The 25,000-nt window shown below is 39.2% G+C and overlaps 2 protein-coding genes and 1 long non-coding RNA gene across 5 annotated transcripts in view; 2 read left to right on the top strand and 1 right to left on the bottom strand.

The window, feature by feature from the left end:
• The window catches only part of LOC137993325 (heparan-alpha-glucosaminide N-acetyltransferase-like), a 34,099-nt gene extending 15,556 nt beyond the window's left edge, over positions 1-18,543 (bottom strand). For 2 of the 3 annotated variants that reach the window (XM_068839095.1, XM_068839094.1), the window contains exons 1-8: positions 18,388-18,543; positions 15,253-15,401; positions 14,191-14,300; positions 13,995-14,098; positions 12,363-12,432; positions 11,767-11,806; positions 11,469-11,501; positions 10,391-10,441 (exon numbers count right to left, since the gene is read on the bottom strand). In XM_068839095.1, coding sequence (XP_068695196.1) covers positions 10,391-10,441; positions 11,469-11,501; positions 11,767-11,806; positions 12,363-12,432; positions 13,995-14,098; positions 14,191-14,300; positions 15,253-15,401; positions 18,388-18,436 — 606 coding nt within the window. In that variant the 5' untranslated portion in view covers positions 18,437-18,543. The remainder of the gene's footprint in view (positions 1-10,390; positions 10,442-11,468; positions 11,502-11,766; positions 11,807-12,362; positions 12,433-13,994; positions 14,099-14,190; positions 14,301-15,252; positions 15,402-18,387) is intronic. The other variant, XM_068839096.1, reaches the window with a different exon arrangement.
• LOC137993344 (uncharacterized) lies at positions 9-6,467 on the top strand. The gene is made up of 2 exons (XR_011121851.1): positions 9-2,261; positions 2,636-6,467. It is a non-coding gene; the product is annotated as an uncharacterized lncRNA (long non-coding RNA).
• Positions 18,544-19,011: 468 nt separating the features above from the next.
• The window catches only part of LOC137993323 (heparan-alpha-glucosaminide N-acetyltransferase-like), a 37,668-nt gene continuing 31,679 nt past the window's right edge, over positions 19,012-25,000 (top strand). Inside the window, exons 1-4 of the mRNA XM_068839092.1 lie at positions 19,012-19,127; positions 19,826-19,985; positions 22,386-22,549; positions 22,651-22,769. Of these exons, the coding sequence (XP_068695193.1) occupies positions 19,889-19,985; positions 22,386-22,549; positions 22,651-22,769 (380 nt within the window). The 5' untranslated portion in view covers positions 19,012-19,127; positions 19,826-19,888. The remainder of the gene's footprint in view (positions 19,128-19,825; positions 19,986-22,385; positions 22,550-22,650; positions 22,770-25,000) is intronic.

A 25,000-nucleotide genomic window follows, 5' to 3' on the forward strand; every position in this document is an offset into this window, starting at 1 on the left:
CAAAAAAAGCATTTTTGATAATGAGTAAAATAGACTCACTTTATGAGTAAAGTAAGCATTTTACTCAATATCTTGAGTTAGATTACTCACAACATGAGTTAGATTTTTTACTCAACATAGTGAGTTGAAGTAACTCAATATTTTGAGTAAACTAGGTATAACTCAAATTTACTCAAATATGTGAGTAAATTCTTACTCACTGACTGAGTAAGTGTTTTTCTCTCATTTCGCAAAACTTTGTGTAATTTTTTTTACTAAACACACCGAGTAAATTAACTCTTTATTTTGAGTAATTTGACTTTAAGTCAAACGAGGGAGTAGAAATACACACAGAGCGAAACTCGGCTGTTCTGTAGTCGTCAAGATATAACAAAGGAAGTTTGAGATCTAACGTTTTACATTTATGGGTGCAGGTTAAAATCATGATTCTTATACATTTTCGCTTTCTAGTTTAGTTACCCGCTTCAACTATAGATTATTTGATAAATATTGAATTAATTTCTTATATAAATAAGTTATAAATGAACTGATGAGTAAATAAATTAGCAGAACATAATTCTAGTCACCTAAAAATTACCGATTCTGCTATGAAAACAATGCCACCATACACTACAATGTCCCTCTCCTCAAGGAAGAGTTTAAGCTAGGCCTCTCAGGACACTTAACCCCATTGTTACGTATGTATTTATTAATATTTACAGTGTACGCAAGAACCGTGCGACTGATTCCGACGATGGTTGGCATAATTCATGATAAGAGGTTTTACAATGTACATTCTAAATTTATTCACTACATTGTGTGTACGGCGAATTACTAATCGCACGCGTGATTGCGATCTTGAAGTATGAATTTCTTGCACATTTTTTAATATACATGTATTAGTGGACTCGGAGAAGAAAAAAAAATTATCAACCCCCTGTGAATGGCCCTCATCATCGCTTAAATTTACCGCGAGAGTGCCCTTGTCTTCTTCTGTGTCGGCGTCTTAATTTTGCGGTCTATGATAAGATTGTTCCAGTTGTGCTTTCGCTGAATATGAGATTTAAACGAGTTGAATTTCTGAATTGATTGGCTACAATCGCCACATGTTATCGTGAAGTTTGGCTCGTGACTGTGAATAAACTTTACATTACTAAGGAGCTTCTTAAAGGTACTATCAGCGTAGCTACTAGCACAGTACCAACATCGGAACGCCATTGTTCATTTTTCTGGCCGTGGCGGGAGAGTGGTGACGTCAATGCTTTTGTTTACCCACACGGTGAACCTTTGAACCCAGATTAGTCTTGCGTTACGCAGACTCATGAGAAGACACTGTGCTTTCCCGTTGTAGGTGTGATAATTTCATTAAATGTGTCACGGATAAGTTTTCAACGCTGCTTTCAGTGGTATGGATAATGTTACGGTTCGTTACTGTAGTCATTCAAATCACAAGTTCTCTTCAGTTTCGTATTTCAACTTGTGGCACACCCAAAAATTTAGTAAGAGTGCGCCAAAGAAGGTCTCTCGGTCTCTCGCCATTTACTCGCGTAAGTGATGACTAGAGTCCGCATTGCTACTGCTCAACCTCGACGCCGACGCAATGTAAACGATCGCCACTTGTCGCCTGAAGTTTTCCAGAGGATCTTCGATTGCAAGATGGTCGTTCGTCGAATCGAATCGAATGGAAATTGTTTATTCGTCCTTTTGACTGATATCCGTTTTTCTTCGCCAGAATATACTCAACAATCGAAGATGCGGATGAGTTTTTCTCGCAGTTGCGAGACTTTTCGAACTCATTGGACTTGATTATCAAGCAACCTCTGAACGACCACTTGCTTCTCGACGTTTGGATTCAAATGCTCTCAACCCCGGCGAGCAAATTGTCGCTTTCATCATTTGAAATGGACGATTCAGACACGCCTGAAAAGGTTTTGCTCATGGAGCAGCGAAGTAATCGCATAATGAAGAATCTTGATGACGTATGCAACAAACAGAGTGGAAATTTGGCTATGGTGATTTTAATGTGTGTATTTGACAACCCAGAATCGAAGCCAAGGCAATGGTCAATGAAATCGTCGAGGACGTTTCTGTAAAAAGTGGGTAAAAAAAGGGTTAATTAAAGAGGGCCGTGGAGGAACTTGTTGGCGATGGTACACTTTCCAAGACACGTGGAGAGCTTGAATATACCTGACTGGAAGCTTGTCCACTTTCAGGCGAAGGAAAGGGTCTCCTCTAAAACGTGGCAGTCAGTGATTAACATCACAGGGCTTGAACGAACAGGGGTAAGAATATATAAAACACTAAGAATTGATCAAGTTTATTTTACTTTAGTAATTTGGCTATGATTTCTTTAAAAATTCAAGCATAATATTTATGTTTACATGTTTCATTGTATTTGTTTTGCTTGGTTTGTTTCTTTACATCATACACCAGAAATTGACTTAAATTCTTTCCCCTCAATTATTATTATTATTATTATTATTATGATAATTAATTGTGACGTTAAGTATGACAATAATTTATTAAATTACAACAGACATTGACTTAAACTCTTTCCCCTCAAAACTAAATGTGATGTTTATTATTATTACTATCACTATTATTATTATTATTATTATTATCATTATTATTTTCATTTTCACTATTGTTATTTCAGGTCTAACTGAGTTTCGAATACTCAAGCACCTTGAGGAAATTGCAGAACTTTCTCTACCACTATCCAAGTTCAGAAGCCTTTTCAGGATCTGGATACATCCAAGACTCTATTTTAAACAGAGTTACTTGTTGCCAGGTCAATGTCGATGTTAATTAGAATTAACTTAATTAATGTTGTCTCCAAATGTACATATATTGGAAATTTATTTTCAGATTTTATCCTTGATTAGCTGAGTGTAGCACAAAGATAATTGGTCGCAGTACACTTTAGGAATATATTATGTTTGTAAGTACAATAATGTTGGTTTGTTTGAGAAATTCTAAAAAGCCAAGATAATACTACTAGACTGTACTTTAGGTGGTTCTCCCATAAGGATAGTACAACCGATTCTTTTGCTAGAACCAAGGCAATAATTAGGTGGCACACCCATGAGTGCAGTATAACCCAGTCTTTTGTTAGAGCCAAGATAATATTATTAGGCTGTACTTTAGGTGGCGCACCCATGAGTACAGTATAACCCAGTGTTTTGTTAGAGTCAAGATAATATTATTAGGCTGTACTTTAGGTGGCGCACCCATGAGTACAGCATAACCCAGTCTTTTGTTAGAGCCAAGATAATATTATTAGGCTGTACTTTAGGTGGCGCACCCATGAGTGCAGTATAACCCAGTCTTTTGTTAGAGTCAAGATAATATTATTAGGCTGTACTTTAGGTGGCGCACCCATGAGTACGGTATAACCCAGTCTTTTGTTAGAGTCAAGATAATATTATTAGGCTGTATGTTAGGTGGTGCACCCATGAGTACAGTATAACCCAGTCTTTTGTTAGAGTCAAGATAATATTATTAGGCTGTACTTTAGGTGGCACACCCATGAGTACAGTATAACCCAGTGTTTGGTTAGAGTCAAGATAATATTATTAGGCTGTACTTTAGGTGGCACACCCATGAGTACAGTATAACCTAGTCTTTTGTTAGAGTCAAGGTAATATTATTAGGCTGTACTTTAGGTGGCGCACCCATGAGTACAGTATAACCCAGTGTTTTGTTAGAGCCAAGATAATATAAATTTATTAGGCTGTACTTTAGGTGGCACACCCATGAGTACAGTATAACCCAGTGTTTTGTTAGAGTCAAGATAATATTATTAGGCTGTACTTTAGGTGGCGCACCCATGAGTACAGCATAACCCAGTCTTTTGTTAGAGTCAAGATAATATTATTAGGCTGTACTTTAGGTGGCGCACCCATGAGTACAGTATAACCCAGTGTTTTGTTAGAGCCAAGATAATATAAATTTATTAGGCTGTACTTTAGGTGGCACACCCATGAGTGCAGTATAACCCAGTCTTTTGTTAGAGCCAAGATAATATTATTAGGCTGTACTTTAGGTGGCGCACCCATGAGTACAGTATAACATAGTCTTTTGTTAGAGTCAAGATAATATTATTAGGCTGTACTTTAGGTGGTGCACCCATGAGTACAGTATAACCTAGTCTTTTGTTAGAGTCAAGATAATATTATTAGGCTGTACTTTAGGTGGCGCACCCATGAGTACAGTATAACCCAGTGTTTTGTTAGAGCCAAGATAATATAAATTTATTAGGCTGTACTTTTGGTGGCACACCCATGAGTGCAGTATAACCCAGTCTTTTGTTAGAGCCAAGATAATATTATTAGGCTGTACTTTAAAATTAGGTGGCACACCCATGAGTACAGTATAACCCAGTGTTTTGTTAGAGCCAAGATAATATTATTAGGCTGTACTTTAGGTGGCACACCCATGAGTGCAGTATAATCCAGTGTTTTGTTAGAGCCAAGATAATATTATTAGGCTGTACTTTAGGTGGCGCACCCATGAGTACGGTATAACCCAGTGTTTTGTTAGAGTCAAGATAATATTATTAGGCTGTACTTTAGGTGGCGCACCCATGAGCACAGCATAACCCAGTCTTTTGTTATAGTCAAGATAATATTATTAGGCTGTACTTTTTGTGGCGCACCCATGAGTACAGTATAACATAGTCTTTTGTTAGAGTCAAGATAATATTATTAGGCTGTACTTTAGGTGGCGCACCCATGAGTACAGTATAACATAGTCTTTTGTTAGAGTCAAGATAATATTATTAGGCTGTACTTTAGGTGGCGCACCCATGAGTACAGTATAACCTAGTCTTTTGTTAGAGTCAAGATAATATTATTAGGCTGTACTTTAGGTGGCGCACCCATGAGTACAGTATAACCCAGTGTTTTGTTAGAGCCAAGATAATATAAATTTATTAGGCTGTACTTTTGGTGGCACACCCATGAGTGCAGTATAACCCAGTCTTTTGTTAGAGCCAAGATAATATTATTAGGCTGTACTTTTAAATTAGGTGGCACACCCATGAGTACAGTATAACCCAGTGTTTTCTTAGAGCCAAGATAATATTATTAGGCTGTACTTTAGGTGGCACACCCATGAGTGCAGTATAATCCAGTGTTTTGTTAGAGCCAAGATAATATTATTAGGCTGTACTTTAGGTGGCGCACCCATGAGTACGGTATAACCCAGTGTTTTGTTAGAGTCAAGATAATATTATTAGGCTGTACTTTAGGTGGCGCACCCATGAGCACAGCATAACCCAGTCTTTTGTTATAGTCAAGATAATATTATTAGGCTGTACTTTTTGTGGCGCACCCATGAGTACAGTATAACATAGTCTTTTGTTAGAGTCAAGATAATATTATTAGGCTGTACTTTAGGTGGCGCACCCATGAGTACAGTATAACCTAGTCTTTTGTTAGAGTCAAGATAATATTATTAGGCTGTACTTTAGGTGGCACACCCATGAGTACAGTATAACCCAGTGTTTTCTTAGAGCCAAGATAATATAAATTTATTAGGCTGTACTTTTGGTGGCACACCCATGAGTGCAGTATAACCCAGTCTTTTGTTAGAGCCAAGACAATATTATTAGGCTGTACTCTTAAATTAGGTGGCACACCCATGAGTACAGTATAACCCAGTGTTTTGTTAGAGCCAAGATAATATTATTAGGCTGTACTTTAGGTGGCACACCCATGAGTGCAGTATAATCCAGTGTTTTGTTAGAGCCAAGATAATATTATTAGGCTGTACTGTAGGTGGCGCACCCATGAGTACAGTATAACCCAGTGTTTTGTTAGAGCCAAGATAATATAAATTTATTAGGCTGTACTTTAGGTGGCACACCCATGAGTGCAGTATAACCCAGTGTTTTGTTAGAGCCAAGATAATATTATTAGGCTGTACTTTAGGTGGCGCACCCATGAGTACGGTATAACCCAGTGTTTTGTTAGAGTCAAGATAATATTATTAGGCTGTACTTTAGGTGGCGCACCCATGAGCACAGCATAACCCAGTTGTTTGTTATAGTCAAGATAATATTATTAGGCTGTACTTTTTGTGGCGCACCCATGAGTACAGTATAACCCAGTCTTTTGTTAGAGTCAAGATAATATTATTGAGTGCACATTGTGATCTTGTGATAAGTGCATCTCAGCTTGTGCTGAGCACTCTTAGAAAACTTAGTTTTGTCTGGCACTGGAATACTCCTTGAATACTGCAGGAGTTTTAGCTGTCAATTGCTGTAGATACATTGCCATAACATATTTGTATTTTACAACTCTTTAAGGTCACCTGTCGTATAATAATGGCCAGATTTAGTGTATTTTACTGTAACAGTGATATAGGTTTACATGTGTGCTAATATGTTAATGACAGCTCTGGTAAACTGTACCTAAAACGAAATAGATAAGTGGTCATCCAGTGTTTTGGGCTGTAAACATTAGAAAGAATTAAAAACAACAAAAATTAGTTAAAACATAAACATAAACATAGACCTCCTATATCTTGTTGGAAAACCAGGAAATCTTTTGATTACATGCAATATTCAATATTATTTTACTTCATTCGTATTCATATAAAGTGAGGTTTTAGGTTGGCTTTGCAAACTGAAGAAAAAAAAATGAGAATTCCTTACTATTCAGGTTTTGAGAGTATTTTATAAATACTAAACATTAAGAGTGATTATTTTAATCCATAAAAGGAGGCGTAATAGTTGGTGCTTAATATACCAAAGTAGACGAAATATTAAATTATTTAGGGAGTAATAAGCAAAAGTATTTGTCATGGATCACATGTAACTAAAGAGTACAATCACTAAAAGTTTTTCGAACGTATAAAGCTGACTTTTATGATTATGATGTAAGTATGGTGATATTTAATCGGATGAACTTTTATTCAGCTGAAAATGTTGAATTGAAAATGTCATTTTATTTTACTCGATATGTAGGGTACTTTTATACATATATTTTACTCAATACCTTGTACTCAATACCTTGAGTACTATTAAAACCCGTTGTGTGAGTAAATTTCTGTTTTACTCAAAATGTAGAGTACGACTTACTCAATCTATGAGTAGATAATCATTTTACTCAAAATAAAGAGTCAGTATGGATGCATCTCTCTTGAGTACTTTTACCTCTAAATTTGAGTTAATGTTACTCAATGTATGAGTACTCTTACTCATACAACTGAGTGAGTTAACTCACCCTGAGTAAACTTACTCCATCCCGAGAGAATAAATTACTCAACATTTCTGCTACAGGTTACTCAATATAATGAGTTACTATGGATGCAACGATTTACTCACTATTTTGAGTTCAATTTACTCGGCTTTTTTTGCTGTGAAGGAGCAAAGGCTTTTGGGAATGCTTTGGAACCCAACCCAAGATGAACTGATTTATGATCTGAACAAGACATTGGGAGATGTAGATGCCCAACCAGCAACAAGAAGATTGATTCTCAGTACAGCTACAAGGTTTTTTGACCCCTTGGGGTTGATAGCTCCGGTCATTCTTCCATTCAAGATGATGTTTCAGAAACTTTGCAAGGCTGGAAAAGACTGGGACGAGTTGGTCGATGCTGAACTCAATCACCAGTGGCTGGCGACTCTATCGGATTTGAGACAGACTGGAAGAGTGAGCTTTAAGAGATGTTATGGTAAGGGATTGAATGGAGACAAGGTCAATTCAGTCCAACTTCACTGTTTTGCTGACGCATAGGAATAGGCTTATGGAGCTGTGGTCTACATGAGAGTAGAGTATGAGGCGAGGGTGGAATGTCAGATAGTTTCTTCGAAGACAAGAGTTGCACCATTAGCTAAACAAACTATCCCTCGTCTGGAGTTGCTGTCCAACTTAACTGCGACCAGATTGTTGAACAGCGTGAGTCAAGCATTAGACGGCGTAAAAATTGACGATATTTTTAACTGGACAGATTCCATGATTTCGCTGTGGTGGATCACAAACACTGATAAGGAGTACAAGCAGTTTGTCGAGAACCGAGTGGCCGAAATTCGAAGGAATTCACGCCCTGAGCAGTGGAGGTACTGTCCCACAGCAGACAATCCAGCTGATATAGCGTCCAGAGGAATCAAGTCTACTGAGTTGAAAGAAAGCAGCCTGTGGTTACATGGACCCGACTTCCTGTCTAAGAGTAGTGAGCAGTGGCCAGTTCAACCGACAGTTGTACAAGCCAGAGAAGATTAAAGCGAACTGAAATCTTTTAAACCAGCTGTTTCCAGCTTAGTCACCACGTGCGTTGAAGGGAAGGAAGAAGAAGCGAGTCTAGATAACTTAATCAATCTTGAGATCTTTAGTTCTTTAACCAAGCTTCTAAGAGTGACTGTGTTGGTTGTGTTGTTTATTGAGAAATTGAAGAGGACGAGGTCCCGAGAAGGAACGGAAGAAGATTTCACGAAATTAAACAGCCAAGCAGAGATGTTGTGGATTAGGCACGTTCAGCAAGAGATCCCAAAAAGCGACAAGTATCCACAGATGAAGTCATCATTAGGACGTTATCGAGACGAAAAAGGGATACTACGATGTCGAGGAAGAATTGGATGTCTTCCCTACCGTGCGATACACGATTTCCGATACTGTTGCCGAGAAGTCAATATTTCACTAAGTTGGTGATTCTCAAGTGCCATGATCAAGTGATGCACAATGGAGGGCAGAGACCTTGGTTCAAGTTAGGTCACGGTATTGGATTGTGAAGGGCAGACAAACGGTGAAGAGTATAATCAACAAGTTGCTAGCAGACCACCGCATAGAATGGATTTTTATTGTCGCGTTAGCTCCTTGGTGGGGAGGATTTTTTGAACGTCTCGTTAGATCAACTAAACGCTGTCTCAAGAAAACCTTAGGAACCGCGAGAGTCAGCTATGAAGAATTGCTCTCTGTTGTTGTGGAAATGGAGGGAATACTGAATTCACGACCTCTCACGTACGTGGATGGTGAATTACGAAGTCCGTTGACGCCGTCACAATTGGTTATTGGTCGTCGCCTGTTGCATGAGTAAAGAAGAGAAAACTCCCTCGGAAGCGCCTCAGACCAGAAGTGAATTGTCAAGACGTGCGAAGTATCTGACAACTGTTCTGTCGCAGTTTTGGGGACGTTGGCAGAAGGAGTACTTGACAGAGTTACGTGTCCATCATAATTGCCAACTGAAAAACAGGCAACCAACTGTCAATGTAGGAGACGTTGTTTGCATTCACAAGGACAGGACGCCGAGACTATTTTGGAATATGGAAGTGGTCAAAGCCCTCATTACAGGACGAGGTGGGTTTCACCGAGCAGCAGTGGTGAGAACTCGAAGTGGAGATCGAGTAATCGACGTGACAAGACCCTTAAAGAAGTTGTTTCCTGTAGAAACTGGATTAGGAGTACATGAACGTCAGAAAGGGAACACTGATTTTCCAATTACCTTTGTGGGAAACGCTGAACAAGAACACGTAGCTGAACATTAAGGATTGCAAAATAAACAATGATGAACCCTCTCTTTTTTTTTCTGTTTCTGTCGCTACGAACTTCAGTCGTTAATTGTTGATTGGCCCTTTTCGATCAAGGAGGGGAGTGTGTTAAAAATAGATTTGACATAAATAAGCATACATTACGTGTGGCGGGAAGAAAGTCACGTGTAAAAGAAGGACTTATGGTCTGAGTTTTGATCGATCGTCGGATCGCTTCGAGTGTCAAGTTGAGTATTGAGTTTTAGATTTCAACCGCGCTTAAGGCCTGAAACGGTCGAGTGAAGTGGTAATTCGTATGGAAAATTGTAAAGATATCATTCACCAGGAAATGAATTAAATATACCATAAAGATTCATTACAGGCTGACATGAAGTCCACGTAAGTGCAAAGAAATGCTCCGCCTTCGCACACTCTCTTCCAGATCGCTCGCGTCACGCACTCTTCTCTCTTTCCCATCGTGAAAGGAAGAAGAGTGCGTGACAAGAGCGACCTGGACCGTCTCTTTCCCGTCGTGAAAGGCAGAAGAGTGCGTGACAAGAGCGACCTGGACCGTCTGAGAATCAGGCTATCTCTTGCCAAGTGCTAAGCGAGAAAGGCGAGACAAACTGATGGCTGTCCAAAATCTAGAGTCGCGAGGGCCAGGAGGGGTATATTGACGTTCCCATAGTTTGCTTTCTTAATTTTTTTAGCAAGTATTCTAGCGGCTGTCTTTTGTAATTGATTTGTTTTTAGCTCCACGATAAAAGACCACATAAAATGGGCACTTGTTGTATTCCAACAGACACCCCTACTACACCTACGTATAAGTTTTCCTATCGTTACAGTCTGGAAACATCATTCTTCTGTTATTAATAAACTACAGGTTTGCTGTAATCAACTACATCTGGTCCGCTTGTCGGTAAAAAAGTGTTAAAGTTTTACCTCGATGTTTTCTGCTTGAGTTTGCGATTCTGTAACTGACGTTGACATTTTCTAAAAATCAAAGCAAAACAAAAATATTATTACAAGTTTAAATTTAAACTGTATATCTATTGAAGCTTAGAACATTTATAGTACTGATGATTCCGGTGCACTTAAGCATTTCTCCACATGCACGGGAAACTTAGGGAGTTTCCTTGCATGGGTACTCACGTCCCGTTCGTTACTCCCTTTTGGTCATCCCTACCGTGTTAAATTTATTTATTTTTTCCCCTCATAATTATGTACGTGTAACTTTTCGTTTATTACTATTGTAACTGAGTAGAATGCCAATAAAGCTGTTTAAAAAAATAAAAAAAATAAAATAAATAAAAAAACTCGTGTGTATTAACGTTGACTTTCTGTACTCATTGTTTTGTAGCTATTTGGAAAGAGGTCGCTGCAATCTTTGGAGTAACCTCGTTATAGAGCGTTTTCTCATGACGTCAAGGCGGCCATGATAGTGTACCAAACTAATCCTCTGGAAAAATTGAACTCTATTTTTATGCAAATACTTTCTTTAATTTGTTTCAGTTATCCAACATGGCTTCTGGTTACGTGATTGAAAACTCTCCATAGATAGTACTAACCTTCATCATGTGGTAACGTGTGTAATTTTTTAAATTTCCTAACCCTAATACAACAAATCCTTAAGAACCCAAAAACAGGCAACCGGTTGACCATTTACAAAGCGTTGTAGAGTCAGAGGGCAGAGAGGGAATTGGACCCATCGAAGCTGCGCACAAATTCAACATCCTAAGCACTTCACCATTGACTTGCCAATTCTGTACTTACATCTCTACTTGCTTCTACAGAGTTTCTTAAAATTTCAATCACAGTTATATGCATTTTTAATTGTCATGCATCTCATACATGAGCCTCCGGGTCGGATACTCCGGGCAACCCTATCCTCCTATCTCACGCAGTGACTATAATAAATGATTGATTGACTTGTGTCACTACTAGCACGAAAGACGTAAAATTGAGGTTATAAACACTGGAAACGGTTTGGGTTTGTGCTTAGATGGTTTCTTTGGCCTACCAATTCTTCATTGTCGTTCTCGTCTGCTTCGTCCTGAAACAGTATGGAGAATTACTATGGTCAGATAAACTAAACGAGAGAAGACACTAAAGTAGGCAAGAAAACAGAAAACAGGAACTTTCTTAAATGTCAGTATTGATCAAATCTCAGAGGAACATGTTTTCGATAAGATATCATACCGGGAAGGTTATTAAAAAGGTAACTCAAGGTGGTCGCTTCTTAGCACTTTTGGTTGCCGTCCGACCCAAATTAGAAACTGAACGTCTGTGCTTACGTATGTTTCACGCTTGAAACGTACCTGCTCGGAAGTACTTTTCTTACATTTTGCTGCACACCTCCTAAAGACAACGGGGTAATATCAGATGACAATTCAGCAAATCGTATCATTCTCTTGATGCGTGTAATTACTTCTCCGTTCTCCCCTCCTTCCTCACTTTACCTACCCTCCCATAAGAAGAAATTCATGGATGATGCAGGATATAATCACAAGATCATGCATGAGCTTGTCAGAATGGAACTCCCTTTCAAATCAAGATTGCGATTCTCATCACACTGCACTCGAGTGACTTAAAATGATACGTTTTGCGGATAATGCGTTGAAGAGATGATAGTGACACCAAGGAGTGCGTCAAAACATATACTGTAGATAACAAAGTTGCTCAACACGCCCCCTCAAGCCTGTTCTTGCTGCAACCTTAGAACCTTAAGTCTTAAAAAATGGAAAGCCACACACTCCTTGATTAACTAAGTAACTGAATCTGTAACCAACAAATTTGCCCTTGATTTAATTATATCGGTTGCATTATCTTGAAGTTTTTTATGATATATTTCCCCGTAGCCGAGTAAACTGTAACTGAGCATTATGTGCGCAGAACAAATGAGGAAGTTCGTTACCTCACAATGAAGGTTAGTACCACCCATAACACGCCCGCGCCAGATAGTGCAGTGAATGCGATCCAAATGGCTGCAAAAAAGAGTTCGGAAGTTATTAATTAGACTGAAATAACAAGGTGTAGGCCTGAGTGGCTGGTGTTTTGCCGTAGTCAGGACCTTTGAATTTCTCTCCATCTTTCCCTGATTACCCATGATACACTCAAGAGCGTGAACTCGTGTATTTCAAGAATTCCAGATTTTCACAAATTTAGGTTTTGTGACATCATTACGACTGTACTAACTTTCCATTTTCAGTCACATTTCACAAGCCTCACTTATTAATACTTTTCATAGACGTTTTTACATAAATGAATCGTGTGCGAAGCATCTCGGTTTGTCGAGTTATTTTTACCTCTAAAGTTCTCCTAACGAACGCCCTTCATAATAAATAATTTCTCTTAGATTTATGTCTCCTGAAGTGATGAACGGTCTGGGTTCCTTTACTATGCCAAGCTGACAACTTTAAGGAAGTTTGCAGGCTCAGATCGACCAAAAAGTAACTGAGAACGTTCAATGTCAGCCCCAAATTCGGACGTTCCGTCCGAGCAAACCCTTTAATGTTTTGCTTAATTTGACATCTTCTTTTTGCTCTCTTACTTTTACTGTTTTGGTGTTTTTGGAATGGCATTCTACGTTTTTTTTATGTAAAATTAATAAATCTCCCTTCCGTCCTCCTGTGAATTCTGTGTGGTGAAACAAATCCCCCCTTCCGTCCCCGGGTTTAACTACGGCAAATCCCAACCACAGCCCTAGTTGTGTGGATTTTGTCACATCCGACATCAAACGAAGATTTTAAATTTCGCACTCGCCAATTAGCGGCTAGATTGCAGAATACCCGGCCCGACACCCGGCCCACAAAAAAAACACTGCTCCCACAGTGCCGCAGTCGTGTTGTAATGCTGCGACCAGAGTCCTACAGCCCTGTAGTCGTCAGTCGTTGAAATGATAATCAGTCGTGCTGCAATGCTGTGTGAGGAAGAAAGCACTCGTTTACTGATTAACCCTAAGCGCTCGTTTCAGTGATTAGGCCTAAATTTTAGATTTCAGTTTTCGGTTCGGTCAACTACACTCATCTCAAGAGATCGTGTGAAGAAGAAAGCACTCATTTACTGATTAAATCTAAGCGCTCGTTTCAGCGATTAGGCCGAAGCACTCTCGTAAGATTTTAGCTTTCGTTTGCGGTTCGGTTAACTACACTTATCACGAGATCGTCTTGCCCTTGACTCACTCAAACTTCACTATTCTACGACTACTGCGCTGCGGCACTGCGATAGCAGTCGTTCACCTAACCTAATTGCATAATTTTGTTTGGTCACTGCGGGACCGCAGGAGCAAGAGATTTTTGCCGTTCAAAGTGGGCCGGGTATTAATAATGTATCAGTTCTGAAAATTTCTATTTTAGTAACAAAAGAGCCTATAAAGTGAAAACAAAATAAGTTGACCATAAAAGGAGTGTTACGCCGTGCTACTATCTAACCAAAATTCAAACCTTAATTAAGTTTGATATGCTTATCATAAAAATGTGTTAATTTGAGACGTCTTCATTATCATCACTCAAATATTGCTTCAGTGCAAAACAGAAAGTTAACTTACCCATGTAGGAATTTTCAGGAGACTTCACCTCTTTCAGATGACATGTGACATTCGGTTTCACGGTATACTCATACCAACCTCTCTCACCAAAAAGATATTCCAAACTAAAGAAAAAGATTATGGAACTAGTGAACAGTGTTTGATTGAAATGCGCTTCTTTGTACTGGACGGTAAGGAAAAGAGAGTACGCAGAAACCTGCAAAGTCTTCGTGATCCACTCTTTATCACGATCATAAATCTGTAATGGGTTTGTACAAAGATCTTTGTGTTATTGACAACTCCAGTTTTCAAAACTTGCAAAGGGCACTGAAAAAATAATGATGTAAATAAATCAATCTAATTCTCTTTTCGGAAAAAAAAGCAATTTCAACCTTAACTTTCGGAGGCCTTTGAGATCACCAGTTGTCATAAGTTTATATTTGGAATCAAGAAAGATGAAGCCCATGGACGAGGGATTACCTTGCATATTGGCGCGCGTGTAATAGGCAACGTGTTCCGTATCACGTGCCGCTCGAACGCGGCGTGCCGAGAAATAGAGATCTTTTTGACATTGTAGAGGCAGATTTCGGACTTAAATTTGTTTAATTAACAACCCATCTAGTTGTATAAGAACTTAATTACAAGGGGATGCCAGAACAGATATGAACAAACACTTATACACTGCTAGCTATGTGTGACAAAAAAGTTGATCCCCGACTACAGGCACAAAAGTAGTATCAAATGCATTTTCACGTGCACGGGAATGTGGTACGACTACCACAACGAAACTTGGTTACTTAGGCTTACTGCACGAATAATGACGCCTCTTGTTAATTTAATTACATGCGTGGATTGACCCGTGTGGCTGAGGGTCTCATAGATAACACTGAGATAATGCTCTCGATTCTAATTTTATACGGAGATTTGACGGACGAGCACCGCATACTCAAACACCGATCAAATAAGACTACAATATACCCGCAATAAATATCTGCAGACGACGTCGACACTACTTTTTAAAGACTACGTATTGTCTATCTTAAAAAGAATCATCATCATCACAACTGGCATTTAGTCCAAAGAAGCATGATTTCTTGCTATTAAGGCTGCATGGACAATCAGCAAGGAATGCCGATTGTCCTAATTTTTTACTCTGTTTACTTGTTTTCTTTTGTTTGTTTGTTTTTTGTACTGGGTCAAAAACTTTCTGTATCTTTAAAGTTCAGGGATCATCAATTTAATCAACAAATAGAACAAGCTTTAAATTCAAGAAGTGAACCTTGTAACAGTTTGAAGGAATTCCTTCCACTGTAATTGGATGATTGAGAGTAGAAGTTATGTTCACAAACGCTGTGTCCATTTTTAACTTGCCAGTAAACGTTTCCTCAGTTGGCGTACAGTCTTTGGGAGAGCCATTGTAAACACAACCTGTGGTAGTTAAAAGTCTCATATTTATTTATTGCCCATGACAAGACAAAACAAGCTTTATTTGTCAAATTGATTAGCTAACTTGATGTTTGGTGCGAGAAGCCAATGGTTGGAAGCTCCTTGTCATGGACTCCTGAGGTAGTAAAATGCAAAACTCTTGCGTGATCAAACTAGCGAGGTGGTGAGCATCGTGGGAAAGGGTGGAAGTCAGGAGAAGAAGTGAACAAATTATGACACGATTACTCGCGTTTGATGATAGTGTTTGATGTTCAAAGTAAACGACAATCACGTTAAGGTGGGAAATGATCTGGAGCGGACAAAGCCGGACGTATACAAAACATGGAGCCCAGGTCCATGGACCACCCCTGTGGACCCGCTCCATGGACCCCTTCATGAACCCGGTCCATGGACCACCCCTGTGGACCACCCCTCATTTTGTAAAGTAAGTACGTTTTACAAGCAGAAAAATCTTCAGACGGAAGAGAGAAGTGATCCTCGCACTTATCTGAAAAGTTTAAGCTAGAGTCCATGACCATGACGAGGAGCTAGGCCTATGTTACAGTATTTTTATATACCAGGAGCCCATGTACGATCTATCTATTTTTAGACTACCTTTTCTGCAAAAGACAAAGAAAATTCCGGTTGGGTGACGCTATGACGACAAGTTAGTTTCTTGTGATTGGTCATCGGGCTCCACAGGATTCTCATTAGAGGGAATATAGAGCTGTTGTCCGCTCCTAGTTATGGGCTACTGATTTAAGCAATTGCCTGTTTTGTAGAGTGACACTTATACCACCTATTTGGTGGCTCCGCTTTTCAAATAGAAGTTCATTTCATTCATAAAGTCCTTCACCAGAACAAATGAGCCCAACATTGATCTGCTCCCAACTGATGAGTGGCTTCAAAGCTCAGTAGGTAGAGCATTGTGCCGCCGGGCATCGCAGAGGTCAGTAGTTCGAATCCCGTTGAGGCCCCCTGAATTTTTTAAGCGTCTATAAAGAGACAATTTTTAGAACAACTAAGATATTTGAAAATATGAGAATTTTTATCCCGGAAAAGATGCTCATTTTCACGTGTGCAGAAATGCCTGTTGGTTTCACCAACGTAGCGAGCACCACAGCCCGCACATTCAAGTAAATTTGTATACAACACGTGATTTGAGAGAATCCGGAATGAAATCCTCTGAAGTAAAAATGTTGCACAGTTTGAATGGAGAGAAAATTACTTTAACATTTAAATCCTTGCAATACTTGCTGATAATAGATGAAATTTTCTTTCTAGAATAAGATGAGTAGAAACCGATGTAAGGTAGTTTGCGAAAATGGCAGTTGGATACATCATGTTTAGGGGCTTCTTTTGTAGCAACATTTCTAAGATAACCTTGAACGGACTTGTCGGTTAACCAACTGGGAAACATATTACGTTTCAATATAGTAGTTACAGTATTGAAATAGTTTTGAAAACCCTGGGTAGTGTTGTTAATTCAATATGCCCTGTCGATGAGAGTTTTAATTAACTCTAATTTTTTTGTACTAAAAGGGAGTAAAACTGAAATAATTTTAAGTAGTGTACTTAGAAATTATTTCAGTTTTACTCCCTTGAGGACCGGAGGAACTTTACTTTTCACGTGACGTTTTCTTTGAAATCGTCAAAAACCACCACACTCTCTCCCCCTAAAAAACAGGGGCACCCAACGACCAATTTGTTGTAAAATGTATTATTATACCCCAGTTAATGAAAATAAATGTTATTAAGGCATTTTCAGGTGTTTTTCATTGTTGCTGGGAAAACATTATCTGTTCCTTTTTCCCAGCAAGACACACAAGAAATTTCCCAGCCAGCTAGATAAAATTGGTTGGTTTCCCAGCCAGTAGGCTCCGATTTCCAGCCGTTTTGTGAGTGCGGTTGTCCTCCTCCCAACTGGAGTGGGCGAGGAACGTGGGCTCACAAAACGGCTGGAAATCGAGCCTACCCAGCCAGCTGATCAAATTTATTTCCCAGCCAGGAATTCCGCGCGCTTTCAAATCCCTCAATCCGAAACGACCGAACAAAAGCGACAAAACCGGGACAAAACAGGTTTTTTTCCGCAAGCGCAATCACTCTGACCAGCCGTCGTATGTTTGCGACTACTCTCTGGGAGAGGAGAGGGGTTTTTTTTTTTTTTTCAGTCGTCCTCAGTCTTCAGAGTTTCTACAGCCAGCTCGGGTTGAAATGCTGGAAAAAGTCAGTAATTCCCAGGCAAAACCTCTATCAATAACAAAATTTCCCAGCCAGCTCATCGAAACACCTGTATTTTTGCCAACCAGCAAGATTCCTCTGGGGAACAGATAATGTGAGGAACAGATTCGTTGGGTGCCCCTGAAAAAAGTCAATATTTGTGGACGCTTTTGATGGACATGCCAATGATTGAACCAAGTGCAATCGATTTTACATATTATTCTGAAAAAAATTAAAAGTATCTTGAACATGAGAAGAAATTTGAAACATTCGATCAACGAAAACGCAGAATGTGGAAACAAACAGGCGCATGTAACAAATCGATGGATTCGTGACGAATGAATTTCTTGATAAACATTTCCGCTTCGGGATCGAAAACCTCTGCTTGTCAAAAAAAAAAAAAGGCACCATTTCGATTCAGCTCAATCTGACTGAATTTAGCACAAATCTTTTTTCAGAGCTCCAGAAAAAATCAGTTGACAAGCTCTGTGATCATTCAGTTGTGATATATAACCGCTCACATTGCTTTTTACTTTGGCAGAATAAGATGTTTATCGTCTTCAGAGAATCGTGAAGGTTTTCTATTTGATAGAATCGTCAAAAAATCCTCGTTCCCGAGTAACTCTTGATGCATTCAATCAATCTGATGAGGTTTTACCTTTTATATAGCATACATGCAGAGGATCGTTGCAGAAAGCATGAGAATGGACCGAAAAAGCGCTCAATTTCGTCCAATGAATATTCCTTACATTTGAATTAATTAACTTACCAAATTTCCCTGACAGAAAAAATCCCACAAAGAGATATCGGAAAGACATGTTTAGTGCTAGTGCTATGGCTACAAGAAGAGCTTATGATGGGATCTCACACATACAGCTAAGGCGAGAGAAAGGAAATAGACGCTAGAAAACATTCAACTGATATCTTAGCTTGACCTTTTGACAGGCGTCTTTTGTATCAAGATCTATCAAGGAAACGAGTCGTGCAAATATTTATTCTCTTGCAAAACATAATGCACTGTCCATTAGCAAAGACCGCATAATGAAAACGAAGGCAAGGCAGCTGCCTTAGAATTGAACCGCGAGTAACTTTTTTCAACGAAAATAGTCTCTATTTTGTTCTTGGTGTCCGCTTGGTATATTATAATGCACAACAGATACCTGTCAAACAGTTTGGTCATATCAAATTATAGAACCCGTTGTAAGTGGAGACGTTTTTCTTTGAGAAGAGGGCTGGGTACGGTTAAAGGGTTGGGAATTGTGCCCGCCCACTTCGGGCCTCTTTGGTCGGGGAAGCCCTGTGAGACTTAGTAGGGGTGGGGTCAGGAATGAATGACCAACAAGGGCGACGTGTCGCTTGTCTGAATTTTAAAAGGTCTCGTGTCGGTGTTTCATGTTGCTGTCGGAAATTAATGAAAATTTTAGAAAAGGATGTCGTTTGTCGTGCCCCACTTTAAGTGCTGTCGCTATTATTTTACGCCATGTTACCCTGACAGAGCGTCATGATGAAGTAGGTTTTTATTAGATCTGATAGCATTGAGTGAAAACTGATTTCTGCGCCAGCGACAATGATAGTCTGAAAGCCTCCCGTGTTTTTTTTCTCTTTCAAGAAACTAAGGGCGCTTTTCTTTTGTGAGAACGGGTTGGCCAGACCCGTTAGTTTGCAAAGAAAATGCAATAATTTGAAGGAACACTAACTTGCATGTAGCCTTCGTAGCTGGCGGGAGGCAAATAACGAGCTACGCAGGCATGATAATCCCTCGCATTCTCCTGAAGGAATATTCATCCTCAAAATGTGTTAATTTGTAGGAGTTGTAGAATTAGTGGAGTTAGTCCTTCCTAATGCCCGGCGGCCTGGCTGGGCAGTTGCGTCCTGAGAGGGGCTTCCCTAAGGGCGCGTTCGATTGACCGTATTCCGGAATAGGAATTCATAGAATAGAAGTTAGAAATCCTTCGTTTTTTGATTCATATTAATATTCTTAAACATCTGCTAAAATGCTATTTTAAACATGGCTTTATCATCCCTTTTGCTGCAAAACGCCACACATAGTGTTTTAAATTATCATTCCGCGTAATCTTATTCCGGAATAGGGTCAATCGAACGCGCCTTAAGATTGTCGGGGCTCATTTCCGGTAAATCAACAGGTGTGAGAGTCTGTCTGTTACCAAATAATTGTTTCTTCAGTTAATTCTCCTCTAATTTCTCAGTCCAATCCAGTCGTGAAAGTCATACTTGCTGTACAGGTACCAGTCTTTTTCAGCTGCGATTTCATGGAAATTACTCTTGACGCGGACGATAATATGGTCTTCACGGCGTTTTCACTCATAATATTTATTGTGTTAGCAGCTCTCTCAACGCAGAAATCAGGTGAGTACTTACCTCACATCAGGCAATGGAGACGCTTTTATGAAGGGATCGTTCTCGAGAGCTTGCGATGCGTACTAAGTACATGTACAGCGCTCACGATGTGAGATATCAGAAACGCGTTTGGAGAGGTTAACGCAGTTGTCTACCGTTCCCGTATTTGAAACGGCTTTATAGTGATTAACAACGAAAGATTAGCCCGAAGACCAAATCTGAACTAAGCAAGACCATGCAGTGCTTCTTTATTTATCATATATTACGTAGTGTCATTCAAAGCTCAAAAGCTGAAAGATTTAAGAGGTACAGCGAGATTCTGATGTGTAAGATCTTTCTATTCTTACGTTGACATTTGGGATAAATGAAAGCCAAAGCACACGGAGCCTGGAGAATCTTTCGTACCGCGTCCTTTGTTTCCTACGATCGTTTTCCCAGCGACATAAAAATTAATACAGTGAGCTTGTTAAAAAATCATTTGACTTGCCACGACCCCAGGATGTTAATGAAAACCGGAAGTGCACATTTTAAGAACATTTGGGATTGTTGCCGTTTCAGGAGAAAGGTCAACTTCTTGCTTAACTCGTTCAGAATATTAAGACTCAGGCAAACGGCTTGAACATTTTCTTCAACATCCAAATGTTCAATTTTGTTGAACGGTGATTTTGAAACTGTTTGCCCCCCACTTTCAACCCTCAGTTGAAACATGTTGAATCGAATTTGAATCGATGTTGAATGAGTTTAAAAGTGTTTAAACTTTGCTTAAACATCCATTCAACATTTTCATTAATGTTGAATGAGCGTGTAGACTAATTTGTATCCATGTATGCATCTATAGAGCGAGTTTCAATTGAGTGTCGTAAAACCAAAACCAAAGTAATTACTTTGACCAATCAAAAAGGACTGAGACAATCTGGCAAACCAATCAAAACTCGAAGTAATTACACGTAGCCGACACAAAGCGCGGGAAAATGTGCACGCGTGAGCCACGATTGGTTTTGGTTTCACTTCTGATTGGATGAAAAAATGGCGCGAGAATTTTGAACCAGTCACTGAGTGAAGTAATCATAAACCAAAGTAATTATCTAATTACTTTCGACACTCAATTGAAAACCGCTCTAGTAACAACTCCGTATCCATTACAATAACAACCGTGGCTGCAGCCTGGGACTGAATACAAGGCCTTTTGTGAGCTTTGTGGAATCAAAACTTTGATGATGTGTTGAAACTATTTGCCCACCCCAGCAGTCAACATCGTTCAACATCATTCAACAAAATTGAACGGATGTTGAAGCAATGTTCAAGCCGTTTGCCTGCGCCTTAAAGGTCTGACACCTGTTTACAAATGTTTTTTTTTTTTTATTGTAAAAACAGAATCCCTTGTTTTGGCAACCACTGAGAAATTACGAGGTTGGCTCATCTAAACCAATAGGTGGCATCACTGATATCCTTGGTGCATAAGTCTTGAAGAAAAATTTACCTTTTCAATTTTTTGGTGGCCTACATCAAGGGAACTACAAGAAGTCAGTGCAAAATTCAGACTGCAAACCAGGGATTAAATGCAGACAAATGCAAACTAAGGTTATAATGCTACTGTTGAAATTAAGCCCAAACCCTTCGGAAGAGCTAACCTTAGGCCTATCTAATTAGGCATAAAACCCCTCAATATTCAAGGTTAGCTCTTAGCACTTCTTAAGGAGTTTGGGCTTTTCAACTGCAGACTTAACATTATTACCTTAGTCTGCATTTTTACCTCCGATCTGGAGTCTGGAGTGTTAACCTCAAGGTCAGGAGACCATTTAACTGGAATGTTTTTGTTCAAGAAATAATTTTGTTTTTATTTTGCATCCATCAGCTCATTAGATTAGATTAGATTTTTGCATTCATCAGCTCATTAGATCAATTGCTAGATTATTTCTGAGATTAAAAATTTGGCATTTTGAGACAAGATGGACCATGACCAGTGATCCTTGTAGAAACAGCAGAAGTGAGTCCTACACAGAGGAGTGCGGGTCCTCCATCCTGGAGTGCGAGTTTCACAGAATGAGCCTTTGTTGGGCTCACCTTACAATTGGGTGCTGCTTACTGCAACAAATATATTTTGGGATCTTTTCTTATGTAGAGATGAAAAGTCATCAACTGTTGATGGCTCTAAAGATAATTTTTTTTTTTACTTTCAAAGCAGCGCACCATCTTTTAGGGAATTCGGGAGCCTGAGACACAGCACTTGCATGCATGTACATTGATCACTATATGACAGACCATGTTTAATTAAAGTAATTTGTAATAGTCACTTGAAACCCTGCTTCCCTTCTGGGTTCTGGTGCCATCTTGCTTTGGAAGATTGTAATGTTTACCAATAATAAGTGGCTGATTTCCAAAACCTGCTTCCCTGTTTTGTTTGGTCAGGTCTTGGCAGTGCAGGGCAGCATGCACATTCGACGGAAGCACCACCTGTAACTTTGGACAAATTACCAATGGATACAGCCATCCTCTCAGTTGATGTAGATGTTTTACACCAGCTACCAGAACTAAATTTTAGCCTCTTGGGAATTTCAACCAACTGTCATAAGGTACAGTACGTTCATGAATGGAAATCTGCTTGTATTATGTCTGTAAGAGCAGATGATCAATGTACATGTACAAAAACGTCTTTGTTGCTGTATGTACACAGTGTCCTCCTCAGATTTTGAAGGAAGGTGTAAGAAGTGAAGCAAAGTTCAATATAACAGTTGAAACAAGTTATCATTTTAATCTGACGCTGAAAAACTCTCATGGAAAAGTAGTTTGCAGGTAATTTAACTAATACATTTAATTATAATTATTTTGTGTATTCCTTCCTTGACATGTATTGTACATGTACTGTACATGCAGTTTACAAAAAAGATATTGTATTTTTTTTGTCATACATAACTATAATAAACAGTGATTTAGATCAACATATAATGGCAAAAACTAACGATAAAAGAGTCCAACGTTTCGGGGATATCTTGGCACCATTGTCAACGGAAACTAACTTAAATATGTGATTTCAAGAGTAACTAAGAATTCGGAGTCATTAATTTGCATAAGTTAGACAAAGGCCTTAGCGCAAATTGAGTCTGATTGTACATCTAAACAATGTCATAATTGTTTAATGAGTAACATCTCATTAAAGAGACAATAAAACTTGTTCTGGCATTTTTTCAACACCTTAAAGTGGTACTATGATCAAAAAATTATTTACTTTTTTTCTTCAGATTTTGAAAGCGTTTTCGCTTAACACCTAACGGGCAAAATTTTGAGCTTTGAGTTTTATCCAAAGGCTGTTTATTTTGAGTGTAAAGTTTGGATTTCATGGTCCGCCATTACTCACGTTCAAAACTGGCCGATTGGACCTCAGAGGGTTGGATCTAGAGAAAATGACGTCATTTACTCACTAGCTTAAAATTTAGGCGTGTAAACACAATTTATTTTATATGCAAAACACGGGTTGAAAAGCCTGAAAGCCCGAAACTCCCGTGCTGCATATTAATTAGGCCGCGTACACACGCATTGCATTCTTAAACTAGTGAGTGTTTGACGTCATTTTCTCCTCGACCCAGCTCTCTCAAGATTTTAAAGTTAGTAATGGCGGATCAATAAATAAGAAAATTCCAGCTAAAATAAACAGGTGTCTTTTTAAAATCAGAACTTAAAACTTGGGTGAGTTAGCGTTTAGTTAACATAGTTTTGAAATCCAAAGGAAAAACAATTTTTTTTTTTTGGTCGTAGTACCACTTTAAACAAATAAAGCAATTGCTAAGGTCATCCGGAACTGATTGCACATTTAAACATGTAGTCGTAATTGTTTAATGAGTAACATCTCGTTAACGAGACAATCAAGCTTGTTCTGGCATGTTTTCAACACCTTAAAGCAATTGCGAAGGTCATCCGGAACCGTGCCTGGGTGTCTATTATCATAATGTTTACGCACTGACGAGATCTTGCGTTGATTCTATGTCCATCAACGCATACGAACAGATGCGTACGTGTGTATTCGACATAACCAGCATTGCACTGGTCACACTTGAATTGATATACAACCCATTGTTGGTCAATGAGCTGAGACTTTGGTTCACTTGTCGCGAACTCCTGGGCAATCTTGCAACTCATAAAAACCGGCTGGACAGTAGTCTGGAGCTTCACACTGAGATCTTAATTTTAACTGCATCTTCACAATAATATTAGCAGACTCCTGGTCTTTAAAGGGTATAATGACCCGAGTAGTGTTTTCTGTCCTACTGTTAGACTGCAAAGAAGACTGGTCATCGACCCTTGAATTTAGGAAGGTTTTAACAGTGGAGTCCACAAGGTGCTGGGGATACTTCAGTTTAAAGAACAAAAACTTCAGTCAATCACGCTCCTCATTGAAGTACGACCATGACGAAGATAGGTGATATCAGCGATCGAGCATAGTTGTCAGTAGGCCACGCTTGTACCTATTGTAAACATGACTGTGGTAATGGAGGAGCAGACCACTATTCGTTGGCTTCACGAATACTTTGGTTTCGATACAGGGCACTTGGTTTAGGAGTTGAATAACGATGAAGGTGAGCATTCCATCCTTTTCGACCTCCATAGTAAATTTAATGGTGGGGTGGGCATGGTTGAGGGTGAAGAGGAAGTTCCTAATTAAATTTTAGATAACACAGGCATCACGGTGAGTGTGTCATCAACTTATCAACAATAATAAGGTGGCATTTACCCTCAATGTCTAATTTCTCTTCAATAGATGGCATAAATACGTTGGCTACCAAGGGCCTGAGGGGGGATCCCATCACTACACCATCTATCTGTTCGTACAAGGAGATATTGAATTGGAAGAGCTGGCCCTTGGTGGCCACACCCAAAAGATTGATAAGGTCCTGCTTAGAAATTTTCAAGTTGTACTTGGAATTAAACCAGTTGTTTCCAAAAGCTCTGTCTGTGAGAATCTTAATGGTTTCATCCAAAGGTACATTCCTGAACAATGAGGACACATCAAAGGACACCAGTAAATCACC

The sequence above is a fragment of the Montipora foliosa genome, chromosome 2, assembly GCF_036669935.1.
Source record: "Montipora foliosa isolate CH-2021 chromosome 2, ASM3666993v2, whole genome shotgun sequence".
Classification (NCBI taxonomy): Eukaryota; Metazoa; Cnidaria; class Anthozoa; order Scleractinia; family Acroporidae; genus Montipora; species Montipora foliosa.